This window comes from Myripristis murdjan, chromosome 1 (assembly GCF_902150065.1).
Source record: "Myripristis murdjan chromosome 1, fMyrMur1.1, whole genome shotgun sequence".
Classification (NCBI taxonomy): Eukaryota; Metazoa; Chordata; class Actinopteri; order Holocentriformes; family Holocentridae; genus Myripristis; species Myripristis murdjan.
The window spans coordinates 29,411,221-29,434,595 of NC_043980.1; the positions used below are offsets into that span (position 1 = coordinate 29,411,221).

The 23,375-nt window shown below is 42.1% G+C and overlaps 3 protein-coding genes across 3 annotated transcripts; 2 read left to right on the top strand and 1 right to left on the bottom strand.

The window, feature by feature from the left end:
* Nucleotides 1-2,128: 2,128 nt before the first annotated feature.
* On the bottom strand, nucleotides 2,129-10,903 carry pi4k2a (phosphatidylinositol 4-kinase type 2 alpha). The gene is made up of 9 exons (XM_030060775.1): nucleotides 10,430-10,903; nucleotides 8,605-8,805; nucleotides 8,353-8,484; nucleotides 7,232-7,385; nucleotides 6,908-6,969; nucleotides 6,605-6,704; nucleotides 4,748-4,881; nucleotides 4,417-4,476; nucleotides 2,129-3,481 (listed from the first exon to the last, which is right to left on the bottom strand). The coding sequence occupies exons 1-9, from the start codon at nucleotides 10,766-10,768 to the stop codon at nucleotides 3,320-3,322; spliced, it is 1,344 nt and encodes a 447-aa protein (XP_029916635.1). The 5' UTR covers nucleotides 10,769-10,903; the 3' UTR covers nucleotides 2,129-3,319.
* Nucleotides 10,904-13,328: 2,425 nt separating this feature from the next.
* On the top strand, nucleotides 13,329-16,922 carry pgam1b (phosphoglycerate mutase 1b). The gene is made up of 4 exons (XM_030060825.1): nucleotides 13,329-13,718; nucleotides 15,299-15,573; nucleotides 15,700-15,880; nucleotides 16,233-16,922. Exons 1-4 carry the CDS (start codon nucleotides 13,580-13,582, stop codon nucleotides 16,400-16,402), a joined length of 765 nt encoding a protein of 254 aa, XP_029916685.1. The 5' UTR covers nucleotides 13,329-13,579; the 3' UTR covers nucleotides 16,403-16,922.
* A 476-nt stretch (nucleotides 16,923-17,398) lies between these two features.
* Nucleotides 17,399-23,240, top strand: exosc1 (exosome component 1). The gene is made up of 8 exons (XM_030060829.1): nucleotides 17,399-17,471; nucleotides 18,510-18,625; nucleotides 18,938-19,012; nucleotides 19,559-19,647; nucleotides 19,760-19,793; nucleotides 19,913-19,963; nucleotides 20,185-20,269; nucleotides 21,351-23,240. Exons 1-8 carry the CDS (start codon nucleotides 17,444-17,446, stop codon nucleotides 21,455-21,457), a joined length of 585 nt encoding a protein of 194 aa, XP_029916689.1. The 5' UTR covers nucleotides 17,399-17,443; the 3' UTR covers nucleotides 21,458-23,240.
* The last annotated feature ends 135 nt before the right edge of the window (nucleotides 23,241-23,375 follow it).

Genomic DNA, 23,375 nt, shown 5'->3' on the forward strand with positions numbered 1-23,375 from the left:
TGGTGTGGCGAGGAATGGACGGCGAGATTGAAGGAATGGAGGAGGAGAGGGACGGAGAGAGGGAGGAGATAGAGGAGGAGGCCGGGCTGGCCCAGGCCTTAGTGGGACTCCGAGTGCGAGCCAGGAATAAAGCAGGCATCAGGGCAGAGGGACACAGAGACCACAAGACGTGGTTCAGAACATCCGGATACCTCAGGTAAGAGCAAGTGGAGGGAACGTGTGAAGAGAATGTGAAGAGGAGGAACTGGACAGGAAAAGGAGTAATAAATTCTCTTACTCCCTCAACCACCTTTGTCAGTGCAGTCAGTACAGGGACAGAAAGAGGAAACACAAGCGCTTATACCCATGTAATATTGAATTATCAGTAATACAATAATCTTGTCCATGATGTAAATTAACTCATTTAAACTTCCCGCGTACCTTTAAATGCAGTCATACAAACTGTCATGTGCCTTCCAGGTCACAAACTCAGCATGACCTCTCAAGACTCTATCTTCTTTTGTCCTGTTGCCCTTAATACACACACACACACACACACACACACACATACATGAGCACACATAGAGATATTTTGTCTTCCTTTGCTTTCCCCATTCCTGTCTCAGACAAAGTCAGATTTGTTAGCACTGGCGTAAGTGGTGTAAACTGGTGGTGTGAGCACTACAAGGCTGTGTGATAGAAACGAAATGCTTTAATACAACAATCCTTGTCTAACATGGTTTCAAAATGACTAACCTTTCTCAAAAATGTACTGTGTGTTCTGGGTAAAAGCCGTCACTTGCTCTGTTTGGATATAAAGAAAGAATTTTTTGGAAGTGCGGCTACGAGTATAACTCTGTAACTCAGTAACTCTGTTCTCAGACTTTGCACGTGGACAAGTCACATTCGGTAGTAAGCTAATTCATGCAGTTTCTTTCGCAGCTGTCAACACAACAGCAGTTTTTTTTTCACACACACCCTCTGTTTTGCTTATGGTGTAATATTTAAACGTCATATTTCTGCCAAACCAGAGAGTTATGTCTCTGTGTTTCAGTGCTGAGGAGACTCTCTCTGGCTACGCTGTTGGGGATGAAGAGGCCGGCCTGGCGCCCAGTCCAGAGGAATTTCTCCTGGCAGCTGAGGAGGGTATCTCAGAGAATCAAAAACCCTCCAAAACTTCCTCCTGGAGGTTTGGTGTGGCAAGACAGGAGATGGTCAAAGATTCAGACCGGTACCTTCACCATGTCCTCCACTGAAAACTGACTGGACACTGAATGAGTTCCACTGGTTGGAGACAGGACGAAACTGGACTGAGCAAATACAGAATTGAGAAGACAAATGGCTCCAAATCTGTTTGGAAACAGTACGAATGTGCAAGTGTCCTTTGATGTATCCAGCATCGTCTTCTAGTAGTGACATGTGCTGACCCCAGCCCAGTGAAATATTAACCTTTGAACTTTGATAAACCTGTTGAAACATGCACTGTGTAAAACTGCACTGAGGGATCCTTTAGAGTTCACAAAAAAAATGTGTCCGTGTAGGGTCTCAGTCATCTACAGTAGTTCAAGGTTAGCCACATATCCTCACTTATATCTGCCCTCAGTGTTGCACAGTGTACCTTGAAGTATTACTCCACTGGCCTCCATTAACTATTGTAGGAAGGAATGTTTGTAATGAGTGCAGGCTGGAACGAGCTGAATTTGCAACAAAAACTCTCTGTGCATGTCATGCCTGAGATGTGATTACTGAGATTGGTGTGTGCAGCGGGTACGATGAATCAGTCCGCTGGTGTAAGTGTATAGTTTGCGTGGGAACTGGCAGAGCTCATTGTACGTAATCATCGATGATCAGGGACAGGCTGTGATGATGGTGGTGGATTTCTCAATGTCTTAGGATCACTGTTATTGTAATTCCATAGAACGAGATATCAGGATATCATGTACTTTTTTCTTGGCTGCAGTACAACACTGAATAAATGAGGGAATGAAATGGCAAAATAAATCGATTTTCATTTGACATGATTTTTTAGATCAACACTGTTTTATAACTAGAGGTTTGCCTGAACTATTGTTTTGATATTTGTACAGCATAAATCTGTCTCACTGTGTACTTTATTCACCTTTTTGGGGAAAGACACAGGATCCGGTGGTATTAATGTAATACATTTTAATTATAATCTGTCATTAAATATTACATACAAATTATACAGTGCATTGTCACAATACATTTCATGTCAGTTCGGTACAGCAGGAAGTTACTTTGTTGTCATTTTTTAGGTTTACCTCACTTGCCAGAAAATTAACAGTGATCAACATGAGCTGTTCCAAGTCAAACAGGAGGAGCCCGAGGACTGAGGTACACCTGCAGATGGGATCTTCTTTCCCCATGCTTTGTTATACGCTTCCAAGCCACGGGGAAAATGGCAACTTCTAAAATTATGTGTGACTTCATTACCGATGATTTAACTACTGATGGAAGAAGGAGAGTTAGGCAACCCAGTCATACTTCTCTGAGGAAAGTGTGTTTCTTTTACCAAAAGTACCCCTCTTTCAAACATTGAAAAAAAAAAAAACACCTGCAGCTCCTAATCTAAGTAACAGGGGAGGGTGCCACTGAACAACTGAGACTGACGCACATCATGGCTTACGTTCTCCATGTGAAGACACACAGGACATACCACTAAGAGCCCAGTTCCTTATTCTTCAAGGCGTAACCGAAATGTAAACCTCTCTTCCCTCATTACCACAAAAACGCTGCCATCAACTTGTTTCACTACCACTTTCACCAACCTGATGTTTTTATGTGTGTGTGGGAGGAAGTATGCAAATGCATATTAGAAAGCGAAGGGGTGTAAACAAAACAAAACAAAACCTGGAATGCAGCACCTCCCGTCCTAACAAAAATGCGGAAGGCTTTTGACTGGTGTGTGTGTGTGTGTGTGTGTGTATGTATGTGTGTGTCTGCAACCAACAGCTCAAAAGAAATCTCTGACATTAACATTTCACTGAAATCTTTCTTTCAAGGCTCTTTCTTGCAGGGTACATAATCTTCATCTATTCCATTTAGACATTAGTCTTCACTGACATCCACACAAGGCACAGAGGCAGACAGGGAAACATAGCTATCATGAAATCCCTCTCCTTTTGGCCTCATCTTTCCATCCCCTCACTCACTGACAGTAGTCAAAATGTCCACAAGAAGGAGAGGAGGGAAGGGTGATGATTATTTCCATCTGGTCGCCCCTGTTACAGTCTTGCACCCCCAGATACTGTCCTCTCTTACATCCACACATGGACGCATTCATTCCTCTCCACACTCTTGGCTTCCTGCTGTTGCTCCTCTACCACCAGGTGAAGAAGGGTCTTCTGCTCTGGAAGCTCTGTGTGTACGACTCGCTGTTGGCTCTCTGAGGCGCCCGGGCTGTTTCCACGATCACCGGGGGCATCTGCACCAGCTGGAGGGGCGTTTTACCGTCCTTCAGGGCCTGGCACAGGTTCAGGATCTTTGGGTGGAAAAGTGAAAAAGACAGGATCCACATTTAAGTAAATAAAGTCACTTTTGGCTACTTAGCTGCAGAATTAAAAAAAAAAAAAAAAAAAAAAAAGTAGGGATGCACGATAATATTGGCACATCATCAATATTATCAGTGGCTGTCAAATAAAGCAGAAAATGCCAAAAAAAAAATCATCTTAAAAAATTGCTCTAGTTGTGGCGATTGTGAGTCCTGTTTCAGTAGGATGAATCTTACAGTTTTGTTTGAAAGAAAAGAAAATGATGTTATATAAAAATAAATACAGCATATTTTACATAACCCAAGTTTAAATAGTTCTCTTATTTTGCCCAGTGAATGTGTACATTTTGAAAAGCAATGCATTTTATGATTTCATTTACCAGTAGGCCATCACGATAAGAGTAAGCATAATAATATCACAATCTACAAAAAGAAGTGGAAAATATCAGCATATCGGAGATTGGCAAAAAAAAAAAAAAAAAAAAAATCTAATACCAAGCATCCGTAACAAACATAATATCAAACAAAAAAAAAACTGTGAATTTCCTTCGGGATGAATAAAGTATCTATCTATCTATCTATCTATCTATCAAACAGCAAAGCAGCACCAGAAATGCAATGCAAGTCATCTTTATAAGGTTTGTTTTAAATAGTGTTAGGCTGGAATTTTCTTATGCAAGTAGTCAAAAATATGTGTGAATTGGTCAGTAGGCCTAATATTCACTAGAAAACAACAAAGCAGCAGAAACTAAACACAGAGCAGGAATGAAATAGATGAAATTTTGTTGTGCAGCATGTTGCACAGCCCAAGCAGAGGTAGTTGTTTGACAGTGATGGACTGGAAGCCTCTGTGTGTATTGTCTAAATGCACAGTATTAGATTTCACTGTTGAGAGATATGTTGAGAATAGAGTGGACTGGACTCACCTGGCCCCTCATTACAGCTACTTGCTTGTGAAACTGTCCTCTGTCAAACCCTGGGTCTTTCTGTAACAGACACATAACACAGATTACATTCACAGAACCGACAGAAGTAAAGCTTTTTCTTAACCCTTCACACTCCACTTCTGTCCGTAAAATCGTTCTTCCTTTCACAATCCATCCACCTGATCCCTCTAATCATCTTGTACTTTCACTTGTTTTCATTTTGACACCTTCTTCTCAACAGCATTCCCACATTCTCTGCCCTTCACATGACTCCTCCATCTCTATCCTCCATTAGCATTTTGCTGAATCACTACACAAACTCACTTCATACCTTGAACAATTCGTAAAGATCCTCTTCAAGGTCTTTGATGAAGTTTGGGTCGGACAGCTTGGGCAGGACCAGCTCTCTGATCTCCTGGGAAAATGGGACTTTGGCCTGGGAGAGCCACGCCCAGTAGAACGGGTCTGTTGATTGGTTAAAGAAAAGAGAAAAATAAAATATCTTAGCTATCATTAAGTGAAAATGCAAGGTAATTATACACTAAAATACATAAGTATTGTCTTGTGAAAACCATGTATCTTGACAACTGACTAAAAATCGCTAAAATTGGAGATGTAGGATTTTCATTGGACGGCAACGGCATGTGACATGCTGCAATAATCAATAAATTCTGATGCAAAGAATCCAAAAGTAATTAATACAGTGAATGACATCTTTTCCGATTCAGCAAGTAAAAACAAACTAATATTTGGCCTCATCATATGTATACATTTTTTTTTTAAATTGACCTCTGTAATATGGTCAAAGTAAGGAAACAGCAATTTATTTGTTTATTTATTTATTTATCTAACAGGGACAATGCACACCAATCAACATTTCAGTTTCCACATCAATGTAAATGTCAATGTAAAATGAGCTAACTGTCATCCATAGTTCCTATGCAGGTTATGACAAATTAGTGACCTAAAGTATCATCTTTGTGCAGAATAAAAAGCATTTTGGAGCAACTTTGCACACGAGAAACTAGCATTCCCCATTGTGTCAGGTCTGGTCTGTTTTCTAAATACCTCCACAGAGCCTGTGTGTGTGTGTATATGAGAAAGACAGAGGGAGACTGGTGAGCCAATAGCCTACAGCAGCTGAGCTCAGGTCTGAATTATTAACCTGTAATTTGTATGCAGTGCTCAACTCTGAGATGTGAACAAAATAACATTTATCCAACCTTGGCCTGTTTCTGTTTCATAAGTTTGGACTGAATAATGATGGAAAAGAGAATGGATATCATTTTCTCTTTTTTATTAATTATCTTGTGGTTTCTGTCTAGTACAATTGTTTTTTTTACTGTCCAAGTTTCATATTTTAGAGGTTAAAAAACAATCAGAGTAAAGGAAAAGCCCATTAAACCACTTAAACTCTACTTGCTAACATACTACCCATAAACAAAACCAAATTAATTGCATATAGTCAAAATTGATAGAAATGTTATTGTTTTATGGCCTCAACTGAACATATGTTTTTGTATTTTGTCATTTTTGTCATATTCTCTACCTGTTAATCATGTTCATTTAAAACCTAATATGAACAAGCCGTATCATTTACACTTTTTTAGAACAATCAGTGGTCCCAGTTAATGGCATGGAGGGTCACTGGTTCTGTTCACTGGCTTGCACAAGTAGCATTAAAGCTGAGCCAGGAAAAAACCCTGACCACCTTGTAAAGTGACACCAGTGGCATTTTGAGCACTTTGATATGTTTAACCAGCTTGGCATATGGATTACAATTTGAATAGAGCAGATTGTGTAGATGCTGATGGTAGTCAAAGGACACAGCAGTAAGTTGGCATGTGTGTCATAATAGATAAATAATATCAGAGGCATGCCTGGAACAATAACTAACGTGGACTTGGAGCCTCAAGTATAGAGTGTGAAAAGGACATGACCAAATAAAGCGTGGTGCTGTGGAAAAAAAAACTAATGCAAGTAACACTGTCATGAATTTGAGAGAGATAGTGCATAAAGTAAATAGGAAGTAAAGAATAAAAGTAGACCAGATAAAAACATATCCGGCTCAAGTAACAGTGATGTCTGGAGAAAGGCGAAAAGTGGGCTGAAAGAAAGTCAAAGAAAGATTCAAATCCCCTAAAAGGCAAGCAGCGACTGGTTAAAGGATGTCAGCGCAGGTGCTTACAGGCTCTCCAGGAGTCGGGGTGTTTGAGAGGGAAGGCTAGGCCGTTGTCTATGGCTGCCAGCTTGATGATCGGATCCTTTACTACAACCCAATCTGTGTCCTTGAGAAAAAGAAAGTGAGGAGGTATCAGACTGCAGCTTTAGATGCTGATAAAAGCAAATTATAAACACTTACATCCAGAGACACACAAACAGAAAAAAAGGACACAGAGAGTGGATCAGGACTTTTGAAATAGAAAAAAAAAAATCATGTGAAGATTCTGACTGTGTGTGTGAGGGTGTGAGTGAGTGAGTGTGTCCTCACCCTATTACCAACGGTGTCCATGGGACAGTCATACTTTAGCAGCCAGTTGTCATTTCCTCTGTCTGGAAGAGGAAACAAACAAGTCAGATTCAAGTACATATCAGCTCTGATCTACCCAGTTGTGACATTATGGGCTGTGATAAACACAGCAGCTGTTTTTCTACAATGTTTCTAGGCAAGAAAATTTCGGCGTTGCCTGTACACATCTCCCTAACAAACAGGTAATAAATTAGTGAACACTGTTGCACTTTGCTGAGGACATCTCCTAAAACGATGCCCAGTGCGTCACAGCCCTGTTTAGTGCTGACCGGAGCTGCTACATGCCTGTGTTCCTGATGATGTAATCAAGGACGACCAGCCGCTCAAACTGCATCTGCAGCTGCCGGTTGGTATTCTCCGGCAGGGGCTCTGCCTCAAACCGCCGCAGCCAGAAGTCTGCATCCTTGTATCCATCAACAAAGAGCTGGAATGAACCCACCTGGCAACAGAGGCAACAGAGCTTCAGCATCCTGGATTTTTGTTTTATTTTCACTGTGTAATACCCACTAGTGTTATCCTTAACACTATAAATTATTTTTAGATGGTAAAACCCACCATAAAACACTGTTACACTGTTAATGAACAGCCACCGACGGTGTTTGATGGAAGAAAACAGCTCAACTTTCAATTCTTCTTCAAATTCAGAGCTTTTTTTTTCTAGATTCACCACTTTGCACCAACATTCAACAGCAGACACAATACGGAACATGATTTGAGTCACTGGTGCCACTCCTGGCATTTTGCAACTGGAGAAAGGGTCACTGTCTTATTCGCACTCTGTTATGACCTCATTCTCTGAGGATTTTTGAAAGGCATTCTGGGAAATATAGGAAATCACTAACTGAAGTAACAGAGATGAGTCATGGTGAAGGAAACTGGACATGACCAACAAGATAAAAGCACCACCCCAAATAACTCCTGGAATGCACTGAATATCGCAGCCTGATAACTGTGTAAAAGTATCGCAGGGTGGATGTTTCCTTTAATAATCCTTGAATAAATACACTCTGTCACCCATACACACCTTAGTGATTTTATGTATTCTCATTTATTAACTTTATTTTTAAAGTTGGTCTATACTATAGGGTTTTGTTTCATTTCTCACTGTTGATAAATGAGGATATAGTTTTGAGGAAAGGCATGCTGAATTTCCATGTTAGGTTACATTACTTTGTAGCATTCAATTGATGTTTTTATGTTTATTCTGTGTCTGTTTACATGTGAAGCACTCTGTACCCATAATTTCTGTATTGTAATACACTTTGAGCAACATTTGTTGTATGAAAGGTGCTATACAAATACAGTTTATTATCCTCATTATTATTTTGAAGTAGCTAATGAAATCCTCCCTTTCCCACTTGATGAAGCTGATTTTTCCCTGTGTAAGGCTACAATCGGCAGATTACCTTTGGTGGCAGTCCGATCCTGTGGAAGCGCTGTCCCACTTTGGGCACCTTCTCGAGGGCAAGCCGCTTTCCTCGAGACTTGACCCTGTCTATGGCACTGTAGTTGAATGTTTCACTGGCCAAGTACACCACCTAGAGGGAGGAGGGTTGAATGAGGGAGGGAGAAATTTGCTGAATGGGTGCAAAGCTGGGAAGAAGTATATGTCTGATCTTGTGCGAGTTAAAAGTTGTTTGCGCCTTTTTCCTCCCCACCTTGGTCCTGGGAACGATGTTGAGCTCTAGCTTCTGATCTACCAGACTGGCTCCGGCCTCTGAGAGGTAACCCTGGTTCAGGACCAAACAGTCGCGGCCAAAACAGCAGGGACAGCACAGTTTCTGGAGCCACTTGGTCCACTTGGGGTTGAGCTGGCCGTAGGGCTCTTCGTTCTTCGGTTTGAACACACCTATGATCTTCTGTGGAGGGAGGCAGAGCAGGTCATAGAGACTGGAAACATGACAGTATGCAAAAGTTAAGGAGGAGGTGATGAATGAACCATAACAACAAGGTTTGGTTTTGAATTAAGAGAATTAACAGTTTAAATCCAAGGAGACTGTTGTCTTTAGCAAGCAGAACTGCATTAATGTTTTTATCTCAACCTTAGTGTCACATTTTATGACTTCAAAGTTGGCTACAGGTTACTACAATAGCTTCTTGAAATCACATGTTGTATTACGGTAGTATGACACACACACACACACACACACACACACACACACACACACACACACACACACACACACCGATTACAGCATGAAACTTGGTCATAGAACAGAATATCCTTAGAAAGAGGTAGCACATGACTACTAAAGCACACTGGTGACTGTAACTAAAGAGACTGTGGTGGTGGTGGTGGTGTGTGTGGGTGTGTGTGTGCGTGTGTGTGTGTGTGTGTGTGTGTGTGTGTGTGTGTGTGTATGTGTGTGTGTATGTGTGTGTGTGTGTGTGTGTGTGTGCTGGGGGGAGGGGGGGTTACTGGGTCAAAACCGTGACACACTCACATACAGCCTTGAGTATGAATGACTCTTCAAATAGACTGCACACTAGACACACAACTTGGAGCCCTGGTGCGAAATTTCTCATCAGAAGTGAAATTTGTGAGGATAAAGCCGCAGAATTTCGCACTTACAGAGTCTGTAGACACACTTCCCTTTTCAGCATTGACTGGATGCAAACCAATACATATTGTAGATGTAGAAATGTTGGATAGACAGTGTGGGTGTGGGTGTGTGTCGGTTGATCAAGACCTCTCCAGGCCTGCATCAGTAGAGCTGATCAAAGTTTACTATCACTAATCTGGCATGGCTGCAAAGTGTCACGTGATACTGAAGAAACTGATAAATGTCAAGTATAATATAGCTGTGTGTGTGTGTGTGTGTGTGTGTGTGTGTGTGTGTGTGTATTGTTGCCAGTATGCTTTTCTCAGCTTGTCTTGAATGTGAAAGACTTTGTAAACTTAGATAAGGGGTACACAAATAAAGTGATTCCTATTTTTCAGGTTATTACAATTTATGAGCAAATTCAACCACATCTGCTCCACATTTGCCTGCCAACTTTGACAGGCTTTTCTTTGTCATCAGCCCTCAAACTAGACCTCAACAAAACACAGCAGCTTGACATCAGATTTGATATCCAGCTATCGGTAAGAGTGTGTGTTGCTGGCATCACTGCTAGGCTGGCATACAGACCACCTGCCCTGGTGGAAGGATGACACATCTTAAAATGATAAGCAAGTGCCAGCGTGAATGAAACCGAAACTAGATCGCAAAGTACACGGTAACAAAGCAAAAAGAGCTTGTTTATGTTCCAAGCAGTAAACAATAAGCTCGATTTGTGTTGCCGATGTCTTATAACCTATTTGCCAAGTCATCACAGGCTTGTTAGAAGTTGGAGGCCTTCCCCTGCGCTCTGGAGTAAACACACATCACTGCAGCTGCATCACCACTTGAATCTTTACTGAGGACAGTTCAGTCACAAGCAGAGGCAACATCGTATCAGCAGGCTGTCTGAAGATCGGTTGACAATATTAGCAGCTCTTACCCCCTGTGAATCTTTGACAAAGTAGCTTCCACTGGAGCCCTGGTAGATCCTCTCCGGGTAGATTCCCTCCTCTATGGCTCGCTCGGCCTTCCTGATGATTTCTCTGAACTCGGGATCCTCCGGGAACTCGTTCCTGTGCGGCTCCCGCGGTGAGCCGCCGCGGTCCCGGGCCAGCAGCGGCTGTCTCTCCCGGCTGTGTCCGGGGCTGCCAGCCGGGATGCGCACGACGGAGCCCGGCGTGCCTCCAATCGCACCCCGGGGACTGGTGGGCTCTGTGGGGCAGTAGCTGAAATCTGTGGAGTCACGGAGGGGAGAGACAAGCGGACTCGTCTCGTCCATGATGTGACCTGAGGGGGCGACGAGCTGAGATGTGGACACAAAAGAAGACGAAGAGGGAAACAAAGTGGGACGGCTTGTTGGCTAGTACCGACGCTAGCTAACAAGGAAGGTTCTCACAAACAAAAAAAATAATCAGATGACTGTCAGCTTCCGGGAAGAGGCGGGACCTTCTGAGTCTTTTGGTCGTTAGCCAACCAGCATTGAAAACACTACTGTCAACAACCCGATATCACGCTCTGATTGGACAGAATCATTCCGCCCACTGGAAACATGTGACAAAGGATCATGTAAATTGATCAGAGCAGTTTATCAAGTTAACTCCTTATCTGAGAGTTTTTGATAAAACTGAGCATGTATGTAAGTGCATAGATAGATATAGACATCGACAGAGATAGATACATAGATGGATAGATATTATTGTTGTCAAAGGACTGAGGAAAGAAGACTGAAGAAATGAAGAAATATTTTGCACCCCACTTCAAATCTACAAAATAAAGTCACATTCTATAAGCTTCACATCCTATGAAATGGCAAGTAGACCATCTCAGACATCTTTGACTATATAAAGCATATTAACCCCAGCACATTTGTCCATATGGTGTGGTTTCCTTCATTTTAGACAGTTTAAATGAATGTAGATTGTCATCTCTCATTCTAAAGGGAGAGACCAGTAAACCAAGGCTTCAAGTAATATTACCAAGTGACAGCATGACGAAAAATAGCACTGGTCCCTTGGCAGTACTTCAGAATGTGATTATGAATATTTATGGGGAATTTGTTTTGGCTTCGGCATCCAAATCAGGGTGGTTTTCTTAATTTTCTCATTGCACTTCATCTGTAGTTGACTGCTGCTCAAATAAGGGTCAACAGGACTCAAAGTGCTATTTCGAATACTTCCTTCTTATGTAGCAGGGCAGCTCACTCAGTGTTCATGAAAAAAATGTCCTAATAAACTATAAAACACATAGACCAATCTATGATGTTCTCAAAACTGACCCACTGACACTGAATGTTAAAGTCTTGGCAAACACTTTCTGTATTAGGATTTTTAATCTTCAAACGTGGTCTACATCTCATTAAATTTTGTTCAGTGAACCCCAAGTTTGAAGAATGGTTCTTCAGTTTTGTTCTGAAAAGTACCTGACTGCACCAGTGCCCTGAAAATAAGACAAATAAGATGATTCACTCTTAATTGTCGATGAGCATATTCAAAGTTAAAATTCACTGTCATTCTCCTTTGGTAATATATGAATAGTGCAACATAGGATCCTTGGAACAGGGTTTCATGCAGAAAAAAAGCCTTGAGGCCACTGTAGGTAGCTTAATGGTGAAAAGCTAATTTTGGAATTTGTGATGACTTTCTGGGTTTAAGCAATAAATAGCTCAACTCACTCCTTGTTCCCCTAAAGCATCAGCAAATGGATATTAAAATTATTATTATAAAATTAGAACTAATTAATTATAGTTAACAAGAACATATAAATGGGCAAGTGTTCTGCATACTTTGAGTTTGTAAAGTGAAACTTTCAATGAGCATAAGGTGTACAGCAAGGTGAGAGAGGGGAATGTGTCTTTTTGCTAAATATCATGATTGTAAAAATTTTAACATTCCAGTTTAATTTTAGTTTTGTTATCCCTGAGATGTATCATTTTTTATTCCCAAAATGAGTGAACTGCAAATCACGAATACCTTTTCATGGTTTGTGAGACATTCTGATATGCTTCAGGCACATTTCCCTTTTTAATAATAATCACAAGAAAAAAAAAATCCCTTCTCACTTGCTTCCTCCACAGGGAGGTCAGAGGCTAAGGTCAGCTAAAAACTGGCACAGATTTTGTGTCATGTCCAAGAACATTTCAACCTGTTGTGGGTGGAAAGGACGTGATGTCCACCATTGCCAGCAATGCAGCTGCAGTAGTGCTAGCAGCATCTGAAAACAGCTACAGGGTGGTATGACCCAACTTGTCTCAGTCTGGGATTTACTTTACTTTACTTTGACTGGGCTAAAGGAAGAACCGAGGCCACAATGTGTTCTGTGGAATTCTGAGCAACAAACATTGCTCAGCATCTGAAGTGACTCTTGACTTCAAAATATGCACTTTTGAAGGATAAGAGTAGGTGTGAAAAGGTCTCTTAAAGATCTGAGACAGGCCAAATCCACCCTGTGAAACAAAGCTCAAGAGCATCTCACCACACCAGCCTGTGGAAGAAGAGAGAGAAGGGTTCAAATAACTGGCCTTAGCTTTTTTTTTCTCTCTCTCTCTCTGCTGTGTGGAGTTTCTGGCTTGTTGGATGTGTGTTTGAATCTGAGCACAAAGAAAGTGATGCACATGTAATGTTTGACGCTGTGGCGCTGTGTTGTTCCCTTTGTTAATTATCATTGGTGATTACTGATGGTGCTGCTCTGTCTTTTTCCTTTCTTGTTTTTTTTTTTTCCATCTTGACATGACATGCGGCACAGCTGCAGGTCTGCGGGATGTGCAGGCTGTGTGGACGTGCTGCTGTGCGCATCCTCCCGCCTCCCTCCTCCTCCTCCGGCGACCACAGCGCGGCCTGTGATTGGCTGGCGCCAGCAGGAAGAGGACTCGGGCCGTGTGCGCTGTCAAGTTCAGACGGACCAGCCAACTCTATAAACCCGCTGCCACAGTCCCATCATTATAGCGGTGCGAATACGTCGCCAGCTCCTTTGTAGCTCTCTGCGGGCCTGCAGTGAACCCAGGACACATCCGCGGAGGTTTCTGCCGCAGTTTGGGAAAAGTCCTTCAGCCGTAACTTCCCGGAAATACAGCGCAGAGGGCATCGGTGTGAGGATGGCCGCGTACAGGCTGGTTCTGATCCGTCACGGGGAGAGCTGCTGGAACCAGGAGAACCGCTTCTGCGGATGGTTCGACGCGGACCTGAGTGAGACCGGGGTGCAGGAGGCCCAAAGAGGAGGACAGGCCCTGAAAGGTGACGATGCCTCAATCTCCGCTTCATGCACACGATCAGATAATGTCACAAGGCCTGTAATCAGCCTTTCTCTTGTCTTTGGATTAAGTCACTGCAAGCCCAGCGAGTCGTGATTATGCAACTGTAAGTGTACCGGCGGCTGGAGACGAGAGGCCGGCAGGCCGCTGCGTCAAGCCCGGTGGGCACAGGCTGCAGTGGGCACAGGGAGGGAGATAACACGGTGCTCTATAGCATCATGTTCAAAACGGGCTTGTGCTCCTCTTTTCAATTAAACAAGTACCGTTCAGCATTTCCACAAGAGAACTGGTTTTGAATCAACCTCATTGACAAGTTACCGGTGTTTATTCTGTAAATTGGGGAGTTCACGTCTTAGTTTAAGTCCCTAAAATTTCCATTCATGTCCCACGAGCTTCACTTCTCTAGACATCAAGATCTTGTATCATCCCTAATAATTATCCATTTTAATTGTGACTTACGTCCCTGTTAAATTAAGCCTATGTCTGTGTCTTCCTCTATACTAATTAAAAAGAAAACATTAGTTAGGCTATTTTAACTGCATTGCCTTTACAACACCATGTGTGTCACAGGAAATTGTGTTCGGAGGAAGGCTAAGAGGGCATGTGTCACCAACATCACCTACAAGACCACTGGATGAATTATACATGGCACACATTCTAGTTTCATACAAAGTAAAATCAAGGGAATAATGTTTGGACTTTTCATCATGTCAGTCTTTGTCACATCCCTTCTCCTCTCATCAAGTTTTCTTTGTCAGGCTCACCGTGTGCACTGAAAATGTCAAAATTAGGGAAATTCACAGATTGCCCCATTATTTGTAGTTGACACAGAACTGTTAGTTTTACATGACTGCTTCCTATCTATGGTTTGAGTAATAATGATAAATATGAAGAAGTGCCATTCGGACACAGGAAAGAAAGAGCCTGCAGGCCAGCCTGCCAAGCAAAGTTGCCTTCTTTATCAGTATAGATTATTGCTGTTTGCACTGTAAAATTTTGCAATTCATGGTGCTGCATTTTTAGGGTTATGTGAAGGGAAAAGGGGGGGGGGTCAGGCTAGCTGTCTAAACTTTCCTCCAGGTATATGTCCTCATGCCTTTGTGTGTGTGCATACACTCTTGCTGGCTTTCTCTCACCCACAAACAAACCTCCAGGAAGGTTGCCCTTGTGCAGCTGACACACCCTCCATTGAAAACTAGTCACAAATTCCTCCTCTCTGACAAGTCTGTGCAGGACAAGTCTGCAGAGCCCACACTGTGCCAACGTAGCACAGCAGCTCTGTATAAACCACTGCATAAACAAATGAAAATACAGAAATGTATGATTACTGATAGAGGAGCAATGTACTGTGGAGATCATCTCCTATTGTGTGAAATGAAATTATATTAGAAGCATTTTCTCCTTTTAAAGTGGTGAAATGAATTTGTCATGTGCATACTACTACGTTAATTTGTTTATAAACTGTTTTTACAAGCAGAAACAGTCTCTCTCTCTTGCTCTCTCTCACACAGTCATGAATTTATTCATCTACTTTTTTTTCTTTTTATCTCTCCCTCTTTTCAGACGCTGGTTATGAATTTGACATATGCTACACCTCTGTCCTAAAGCGGGCCATCCGCACCCTGTGGCTTGTTCTGGAGAGCATTGACCAGATGTGGCTGCCCGTACACCGGACCTGGCGCCTCAACGAGCGCCACTACGGTGGCCTGACTGGGCTAAACAAGGCAGAGACAGCAGCCAAACATGGAGAGGCCCAGGTTAAGATCTGGAGGCGTTCCTTTGACACCCCTCCCCCACCCATGGAGGCAGACCATGACTTCTATAGTGTCATAAGCAAGGTGAGACAGCAGATTGTCCCCCTACCTGTCTCTTACACACACAAACATCTTGTTTACATCACCTGTCACTCTTACATCACTGTGGCTGCACCACATTTAGCAGCATTAACATTCTGTTTTGGGTAGGACCGGCGCTATGCTGACCTGACGGAGGACCAGCTTCCTACCTGTGAGAGTCTTAAGGACACCATTGCCCGGGCGCTGCCCTTCTGGAACGAAGAGATTGTCCCCCAGATCAAAGAGGGGAAGAGGGTTCTGATTGCTGCCCATGGCAACAGTCTCCGTGGCATCGTCAAGCACCTTGAGGGTAAGCTGGAAGGATGGAGGGACAGGGGATGAGGTGAGGGGTGCAGGAGTGAGGCGAATGAAGGGGTTCCAGAGTAATGTGAAAATAAATGGCCAGATAAGGTTGGTAGATAAATGTCACATGAGAAGAAAAGGAAGATGACGTTGTGCTGGATACTGACTGAATGGCCTCAGGGCTAGCTAATTAGCCTCCTGCAACTGGAGATAGCTGATATCGCCGTGGTTAGCTTCATTCTATTTTCTGATATTGTCGTCAGCTTTGGCTGTTTAGTTCAGACTGATTTCAGAATGGGTGAACTATCCCTTTTAAATTGACAAATGGAAGCCATTTGCACATCTCTGATTGTTTCCAGGTATGTCAGATGAGGCCATAATGGAGTTAAACCTTCCCACGGGCATCCCCATCATGTATGAGCTGGACAAGAACCTGAAGCCCATGGGGCCCATGCAGTTCCTGGGAGACGAGGAGACGGTCAAGAAGGCCATGGAGGCCGTGGCTGCTCAGGGCAAGGCCAAGAAATAGGCACCCCACCTCTTGGGCTGGGCTGGAGTGCAGATCAATCATATGCTGTTCTGTTGTAAAGTTAAAGCAAGGGTATTTATGTATCATCATCCCATGCACATACTCTGTACACAGTGTGCTCATGCTCACTTCAGTTACACACAGTTTTCACACACAGCACACACAACAATACAATCTGGTGTTTGATTTGATTAGTCTATACTTTTGTGACATACTAATACATTTAAACTACATAGCTTTCAGTATTAGACAGTGGGGACCAGCTATGATATGGACCATAAGCACCAACCAAAATACAAAATTAGGGACCAGCAAATACGAGCGATCTTAGACTAACCTTGTAAGGCTTTCCCAAGTATTCCTATTTATTTCCACATGTAGATGAAGCTCAGTGGGAGCACCAAGACAACACTGGCTACTGTCAAAAAGGGCAAGTTGATATGCTCTGCACTGCTGATTTTTGTTTGCTGTGGCATTGTGTGAAAATGAATAAATATTAAGAGACAATATGTGGATGACTCTTTTATCAGTGTCTGACAAATCACTTCACATCAAGTTTGCAGGCGGTCCTGTTGGAGCACTCCTGTGTCTTCCTGCCTTGAGTCACATGGTGGCAGGGCACTACTAACTATAGTAATCCTATGATACATTTTAATGGGATACTACAGTTAAAACATTGCAGCTAACTTATAAATACAACAATTTTATACTTGAAACACAAAAGATGGGATAAACTATCATCAGCCACAATGAGGTCAATATAAACATAAGTAGAACATACAAGAGTTCCGATTAAAAAAAAAAAAAAAAAAATGCTCAGTTTCCTTTAGAGATTGATGCTCCTTAGATTTATACGTCCCTTTATCATAAAGCCACGTGTATTTTGTTTTAATGAAATCATAGTTTCCCTCATGAGGCTTAGTGAGACTCGCATGCCTCAACAAACATGGCGTTATGAGCCGTCCAAATGAACGGCCAATCAAATTCGACTCCCGCATGACGTCACGGCCAATTGGCTGAGGACCATCTGCTCTTGAAAACATGTCGCCCATGAAGCTGTGTGTTCCAGGTGAGTCCCGGAGTTTTATATGTAAATGTGCCTCAAATGTAGTCTCATGTGGCTTCGCTTGTTGTGTACTTATTAATCATCAGTATGAGTGCCTGCGTTTTGCTAGAAAACACGGTTGAGGTCCAGTACGACAGTGGGAAATGTGCGGCTAACCAGCTCTCAACAGCTCCCATGCGCTCGAGCTGTTGACGATTAGTTTCCAATCAGATGCCAATATTTTGTTGCTTTTATCTGAAGAAGCAGCTACCGCGACATTATACACCGATTTTAAACAAGTTAAAGCGTGTATTTTGGGGCTAATATCTAATCATGCCATGATAAACTTGTAGTTTATCGGTCAGGATATGTGTTTATCAGTAATTTGTTGACTCATAACTTTCCAAGGCAGCGTTCATCTGCAGCCTCTTGACGTGCCCTGCCCATCGCCCCGGGCGGGACGGCAGCGCTGCCTAGCATTCCATCTCTCACTTGTTTAGATTCACCCCTCCTGTAAAACATGACAAATGATCTATTATATTGTGTTTCACATGTCACTGATTGTGTTGCAGTGCTTGTGCCAGCATCAACAGGCTTTTAAAAACCAGCCGCAGCGTTGGCTCACACTGGTTTCCACTGGGAGGAGAAGTTGTAGACAGTAGTCACCTGGGATTGTGTCAGTCCTCTGAAAATATCACTGATACAGGATCAGCTTTTATGTGACTTAATGGTGAAGAAAAGTGGGTCAAAGCGATCAGCTGAGTGAGTCGAGATCCGAGTAATTATAGGTATAACAAGCTAAATCATATCATCTGTTGATGAGTTTGTCACGCAGGAGGGGTGCTACTCTTAGTCCTCATATCTAAGCATGTTCTACAGATTTTGAGGTGGAAATACTGGACAGATGTCATGTAAATATGTCACTGGGAAATCTGTCACTTTACTCCTTTACTGCTGCTAAAGATGTTTGGAAATTCACGGATACGTTATCTTCTGCTTAATATCTCCCCCTTTTAGTTTTTCTTTGACCATCCTGGTCTTTTTCCTCTTGTTTGTACCCAGGTGACAAGCTATGCAGCACAGAGGACTGTATTCCTGGCACAGGCGTGTACCTCCGGCACGGCTACATTTACTCCTCACTAGCAGGCTACGTGCTGAGGAAGAATGAGGGAGAGGAGGTGAGGGGTCACGGGGAGGGGAAGAGAATCATAGCTGTAGCAGAAAGCCACAGAAGAGGTCAGGTGTGCTGGAATGCAACATTTCTGCTATTGCACAACTTTTCGGAACATGACTTCATGAAAATAGGGTTGTTCAGCGCCTCGGAGAAAATCTGTGTTATGCTTTGCATGACAGGTCTTTTCTTCAGGCTGTTGTCAGCTGGAATCATAACTGAACAGGTTTTGTGTTTTTCTGTGTGTGTGTGTGTGTGTGTGTGTGTGTGTGTGTATGTGTGTTTACACATTCATGTTCATGTTTTCATCTCTTTGCAGTTACCAGTGATCTCAGTGGTGAGGGAAACAGAAACACAGCTCCTGCCTGATGTAGGTGCAATAGTCACCTGTAAGGTAAGGGTCAGCCTTCAGCCACTTGGCACATACACACGTGTTGCATGAAATCTCCAGAAACGTCAAGTTCCAGCTGCATTATGCACACTTGCTAACAAAGCACTCTAATCTGAATACTGTGAAGTTGAGTAACTTCCGGCAAGAGTTGGGAAAGGAATCTGTAAATTTTGCTGATAAGGCACATTTTTTAATAGAGCAAGCTGTAACAACCACTTGGGTGCAGAATGTGAGAGCCTTCAGTGATAATTAGATGATAGTCTGGTGCCTATTAAAGTAAAAATGGACATTCTTGAGAATCAGACTGTTTGATGTTTATTTTTTAATGCCATGCCATCTAGCATCAAAACCCCTGTTGACACATTTACTAGACTTTGTATCATCACAGAGAGCCACATTCATAGTGCCAATAGGTAACATTATGCAGATGTTGTTATACTGACTGATTCAATTAAAACTGATCTGGCAGTGCAAGAACAGGTTACTCCAAGTCTGATTATGCCATTGGGGGTGTTTAGTGTTGACCTTCACTATTCTTTGATTGGACAGGTGACCAGCATTAACCCCAGGTTTGCCAAGGTGCACATCCTTTATGTAGGCTCCACACCCCTGAAGGACCGCTTCAGAGGCACTATCAGGTAATCACAAAAAAACAAAGGACTAAAGTCAAACTAATGTCATGATATTTCCTTTCCTTCTTTTCATTTTGTTTCTTTCTCAAAAGTAAGCTGACACTTTCTGACTTTATAGAAAAGAAGATGTGCGAGCGACAGAGAAAGACAAGGTGTGTGTCGATTAATGTACTTATTCAGGATTTTCCATTGACCTGTGTGTAGCTTCTTTTTTAGTTATGAAACCAAGATATCACAATTTGAGTGAACCTTTTCTTTTCATTGCTTATAGGTGGAAACGTATAAAAGCTTCAGACCTGGGGACATCGTCCTGGCAAAAGTGGTATCCTTAACCTGCCCTGGAACAATGATAAATCTATCTCAGTGAGGTTTTGGGTGTAAGCACTGCATTTTTCCTCAAGCTTGAGCATCTGAAGTACAGTTAAAATCACCTCCTAAAGAGTTATACAGTGTGGTGATGTCTGATTCATTATCTGTAGTATGAATGAATATCTCCTGTGTTTGTTTGACTCTGTGTTGCTGATCCTTGACTTGTGATCTCAGATTTCTCTTGGTGATGTGCAGTCTAACTACCTGTTGACTACAGCAGAGAATGAGTTGGGGGTGGTGGTGGCACACAGTGAAGCAGGTAAAGCATATTTCTTCCATTAGAGAAGACCTATTTTAACTTTTTTTGTTCTAGAACTTGTAAAATTGTGATGCCACATTGCACTAATAAATATGACGCTGTTTGAACACAAGGTGGTGCAGCAGCTGTCTAAATAAATGTGGAAGGGAAAAAGCCATGCCAAATTAGAGTATTTTAAATGGCTGTAGTTTTCAGTGCATTGATAACTGTACACTGATTGTTTCAGAAAACACTTAGACGCAGACAGGGCAGAGCCATCTGCACAGTGAGAGTGATTCACTGCCATGTGTCCTCAAGCATCTTGCACATGAAAATGGAGTAGATATCTGTCAGAGGGCGTGTTCAACTCAAAATAATATGGAATTTGAGAGGTGGCATTGGTAGGTAGTGCAAAAATGGATATGCTAAAAAATTTTTCTGAACCTACGCACATAACTGCACATGGTATTCAACGCCCAGGGAGGACAAATCTTAATTTTTCACCCTGAGAAAGGCATGGTTATTTTTGTACAAAGCAGAGTTTGTACGAGAGCCAGAAATCCTTGAAAACACTTTATTTTTAATGTGGTATTTAAGGTTTGAAAAGTGGTTGAATTTTGAATAAGGTGTTTGAAACTGCTTAAATTATAATTTCATTACTTCTGGAGTAAATTGCTGGGTCCATGACATGTTCAAAACTTAAAACTTTGTTGTGTTTTCTTTTTAATTTGTCTTCCCACTGTAAAAAGCTCTCACTAAACATAATTTTGGTTGTTTATAGAACAATGCGATCTGATTTAATTTGATGAAGAAGGGAAATAACTATTTTGAGTGTATATGGGTGTGTATGTATGTATGTATGTATATATTGTAGTGAAAACAATATCTTGGCCCATATTTCCTGGGCTCAGTTTCGTTGTTTTAGATAGCAACAAGACATTTTCTGTGAGAAGTATAGCTCATATTTGTTGATCCTCTTTCCGTGCTGGACAAACGTCATCTACAGGACAGTCACCCATTTTTTTTTTTAGCAACACTGTTCTCTTTCTCTGACTCTGTTTGATGCCAAGCTTAACTGAATTTGCCTTCCGTTGTAAACCAGGTGCCCAGATGGTGCCAATCAGCTGGTGTGAGATGCAGTGCCCACGAACACATGCCAAAGAGTTCCGCAAGGTGGCACGGGTGCAGCCAGAGTATCTGCAGGCGTGAGACGGCTGCAGCTGGTGCCTGAGCCCTGCAACTTCTCTCTCATCCACAAGGAACACACAGCTTCCCCTCTCCCCTTCACACAAATAAGTCCTGTCCTCAAACAGCTTCGTAACCCTCATTTAACATGTTGATCTTAAAGAATGGATCATGTGCATGACCTTGGCTACTTCCTGCTTTGATGTCTTCACGTTTCGGTTTGTTTTTGACAGCTTAAAAACATGGAGGCAGCATCACGCTTAAAGGAATACTCCAACGTTTTGGACAAAATACCCTATTTCTGTCTTACCCAGACTCAGACAAGATGTTGAATACCATTTTCACCTCTGTATGTCCAGTGATTTGGCTCATATGGGTAGCGTTTCACTTTGGCTTAACAAAATTCCAAGACGTCTATCTCAAATACACATGAAACAATGTGTAAATGAGACAGCTTCGGAGCTGCTGTAAGGTTTATTTTTTCACTTTGATGGAGCTAGGCTAATGCCCCCCATAGACTTCAAGTCTTTATGCTAAGCAATACAAAATGCTATCCAGGGGAACTGAACCTCTGGATGTACAGAGGGGAAAATGGTGTCAAACATGTCATCTCAGTCAGGGTAAGTCAGAAAAAGGGTATTTTGTCCAAAACGTTTGAGTACTCCTCTAACCGCAAAATTCCATCAGGGGTTGTAGCAATGCATTTACTGTTTTCAAGGCAGTTGTAAAAAAAAAAAAGTTGTAATGTACCAGCAAGGTTTAAGCCCTCCATTTCAACGGTTCTTTAGCACTGACAGTACAGTTTGAATAAATGAGTTTTCAAAATGTCTGTTATAACCTGATTTAAACTGGGAAAAAGGTTTACTCAGGATATTACAATGCAACTACCAAACTGATCTAACGTGAGGTAACTGTGTTGCTTATTTAAAAAGAAAATCAGCACATATCTTTGATAATAGCATAAGGGAGTTAACACAGAAGTATATTTTCCTTGTGGTGTTCAGGACTGTTTGGTGAAGCCTGCTAGTGTTAAAGCAAACAGCAGCTCAGAGGCTCAAGCAGTTGGTGCAGACTGTCTGTCATATAAATGTATTTGTTACATGTCAGCCCTTCGATTGGCCCCAATTGCGAGTCATGCAAAGAAAAGGTGACTCAGCTGTGGTTTTTAATCAGCAGCTGTTTTGACATGAATAGCAGGTGTGAAAAAACAGGTGCTATTAATGACATTAATTCAGGTTCTGTTCCATTTAGGTTTAACAGAGCCATGGGTCCTGCTGTTGCTCATGCTAGATCACTGGATGGACTGTTACACTTCAATCGTAATGGTGCATGAATTAGTGTAATTTCTAACACCTTTGCTTACCTGCTGTTTCATGTCAAAATGGCTGCTGTGGAAAATGCATATTGGCTGAGAGAACAGGAGTAGCCAACATATTTTGTGCACATGGTCCATTTGATCAAGATGATGGAGCAACAAAATCTGTCGCTTAGGTGAAAGTTAATTGGATCTTCTGAAACCTGTTTTTCCTGATTCCAGTCTGACCTTTACTTTAGGCAAATGATTGTGATTGATAGGCCTTTTGTTCAACAATTATAATTTGGACATGAAATATTGAAGTGCAACTCCTGATAGTCAAATATGTCCTTGCTTTTTGAAGCATATTACTAAACTGAGTATGAGCCTGCAACAAACAAGGAGAAATATTATTTGCCTTTTAGCTATTGACCGGTTTTTGCCTTCTTTATTCTGTCTTTTTAACTGAGGGCATGTGCAAGATTTAAATAAAGTGACTACCAGAGCCCCTAACATGCGTTTTGCCTCTTTTTATCTAGACTGATGACAGTCAGTAATGAAAGCCCCCCTCCAACACACACTTTGATGATGCACAGTGCAGGGGCACAGCCTTTACCCTCAGGGTTAATCTCACTGAACAAGCATCCT

Excerpts from the sequence above, each read along its gene's own strand:
- pi4k2a (XM_030060775.1), bottom strand. The coding sequence starts at position 10,768 with ATGGACGAGACGAGTCCGCTTGTCTCTCCCCTCCGTGACTCCACAGAT. Across the intron at positions 8,806-10,429 it reads TTGTCAAAGATTCACAGGGG|AAGATCATAGGTGTGTTCAA; the intron begins GTAAGAGCTGCT and ends CTCCCTCCACAG. Across the intron at positions 4,882-6,604 it reads CCCCGACTCCTGGAGAGCCT|ACCCGTTCTACTGGGCGTGG; the intron begins GTAAGCACCTGC and ends ACCAATCAACAG.
- pgam1b (XM_030060825.1), top strand. The coding sequence starts at position 13,580 with ATGGCCGCGTACAGGCTGGTTCTGATCCGTCACGGGGAGAGCTGCTGG. Across the intron at positions 13,719-15,298 it reads AGGAGGACAGGCCCTGAAAG|ACGCTGGTTATGAATTTGAC; the intron begins GTGACGATGCCT and ends CCCTCTTTTCAG. Across the intron at positions 15,574-15,699 it reads TCTATAGTGTCATAAGCAAG|GACCGGCGCTATGCTGACCT; the intron begins GTGAGACAGCAG and ends TGTTTTGGGTAG.
- exosc1 (XM_030060829.1), top strand. The coding sequence starts at position 17,444 with ATGTCGCCCATGAAGCTGTGTGTTCCAG. Across the intron at positions 17,472-18,509 it reads CATGAAGCTGTGTGTTCCAG|GTGACAAGCTATGCAGCACA; the intron begins GTGAGTCCCGGA and ends GTTTGTACCCAG. Across the intron at positions 19,648-19,759 it reads CGCTTCAGAGGCACTATCAG|AAAAGAAGATGTGCGAGCGA; the intron begins GTAATCACAAAA and ends CTGACTTTATAG.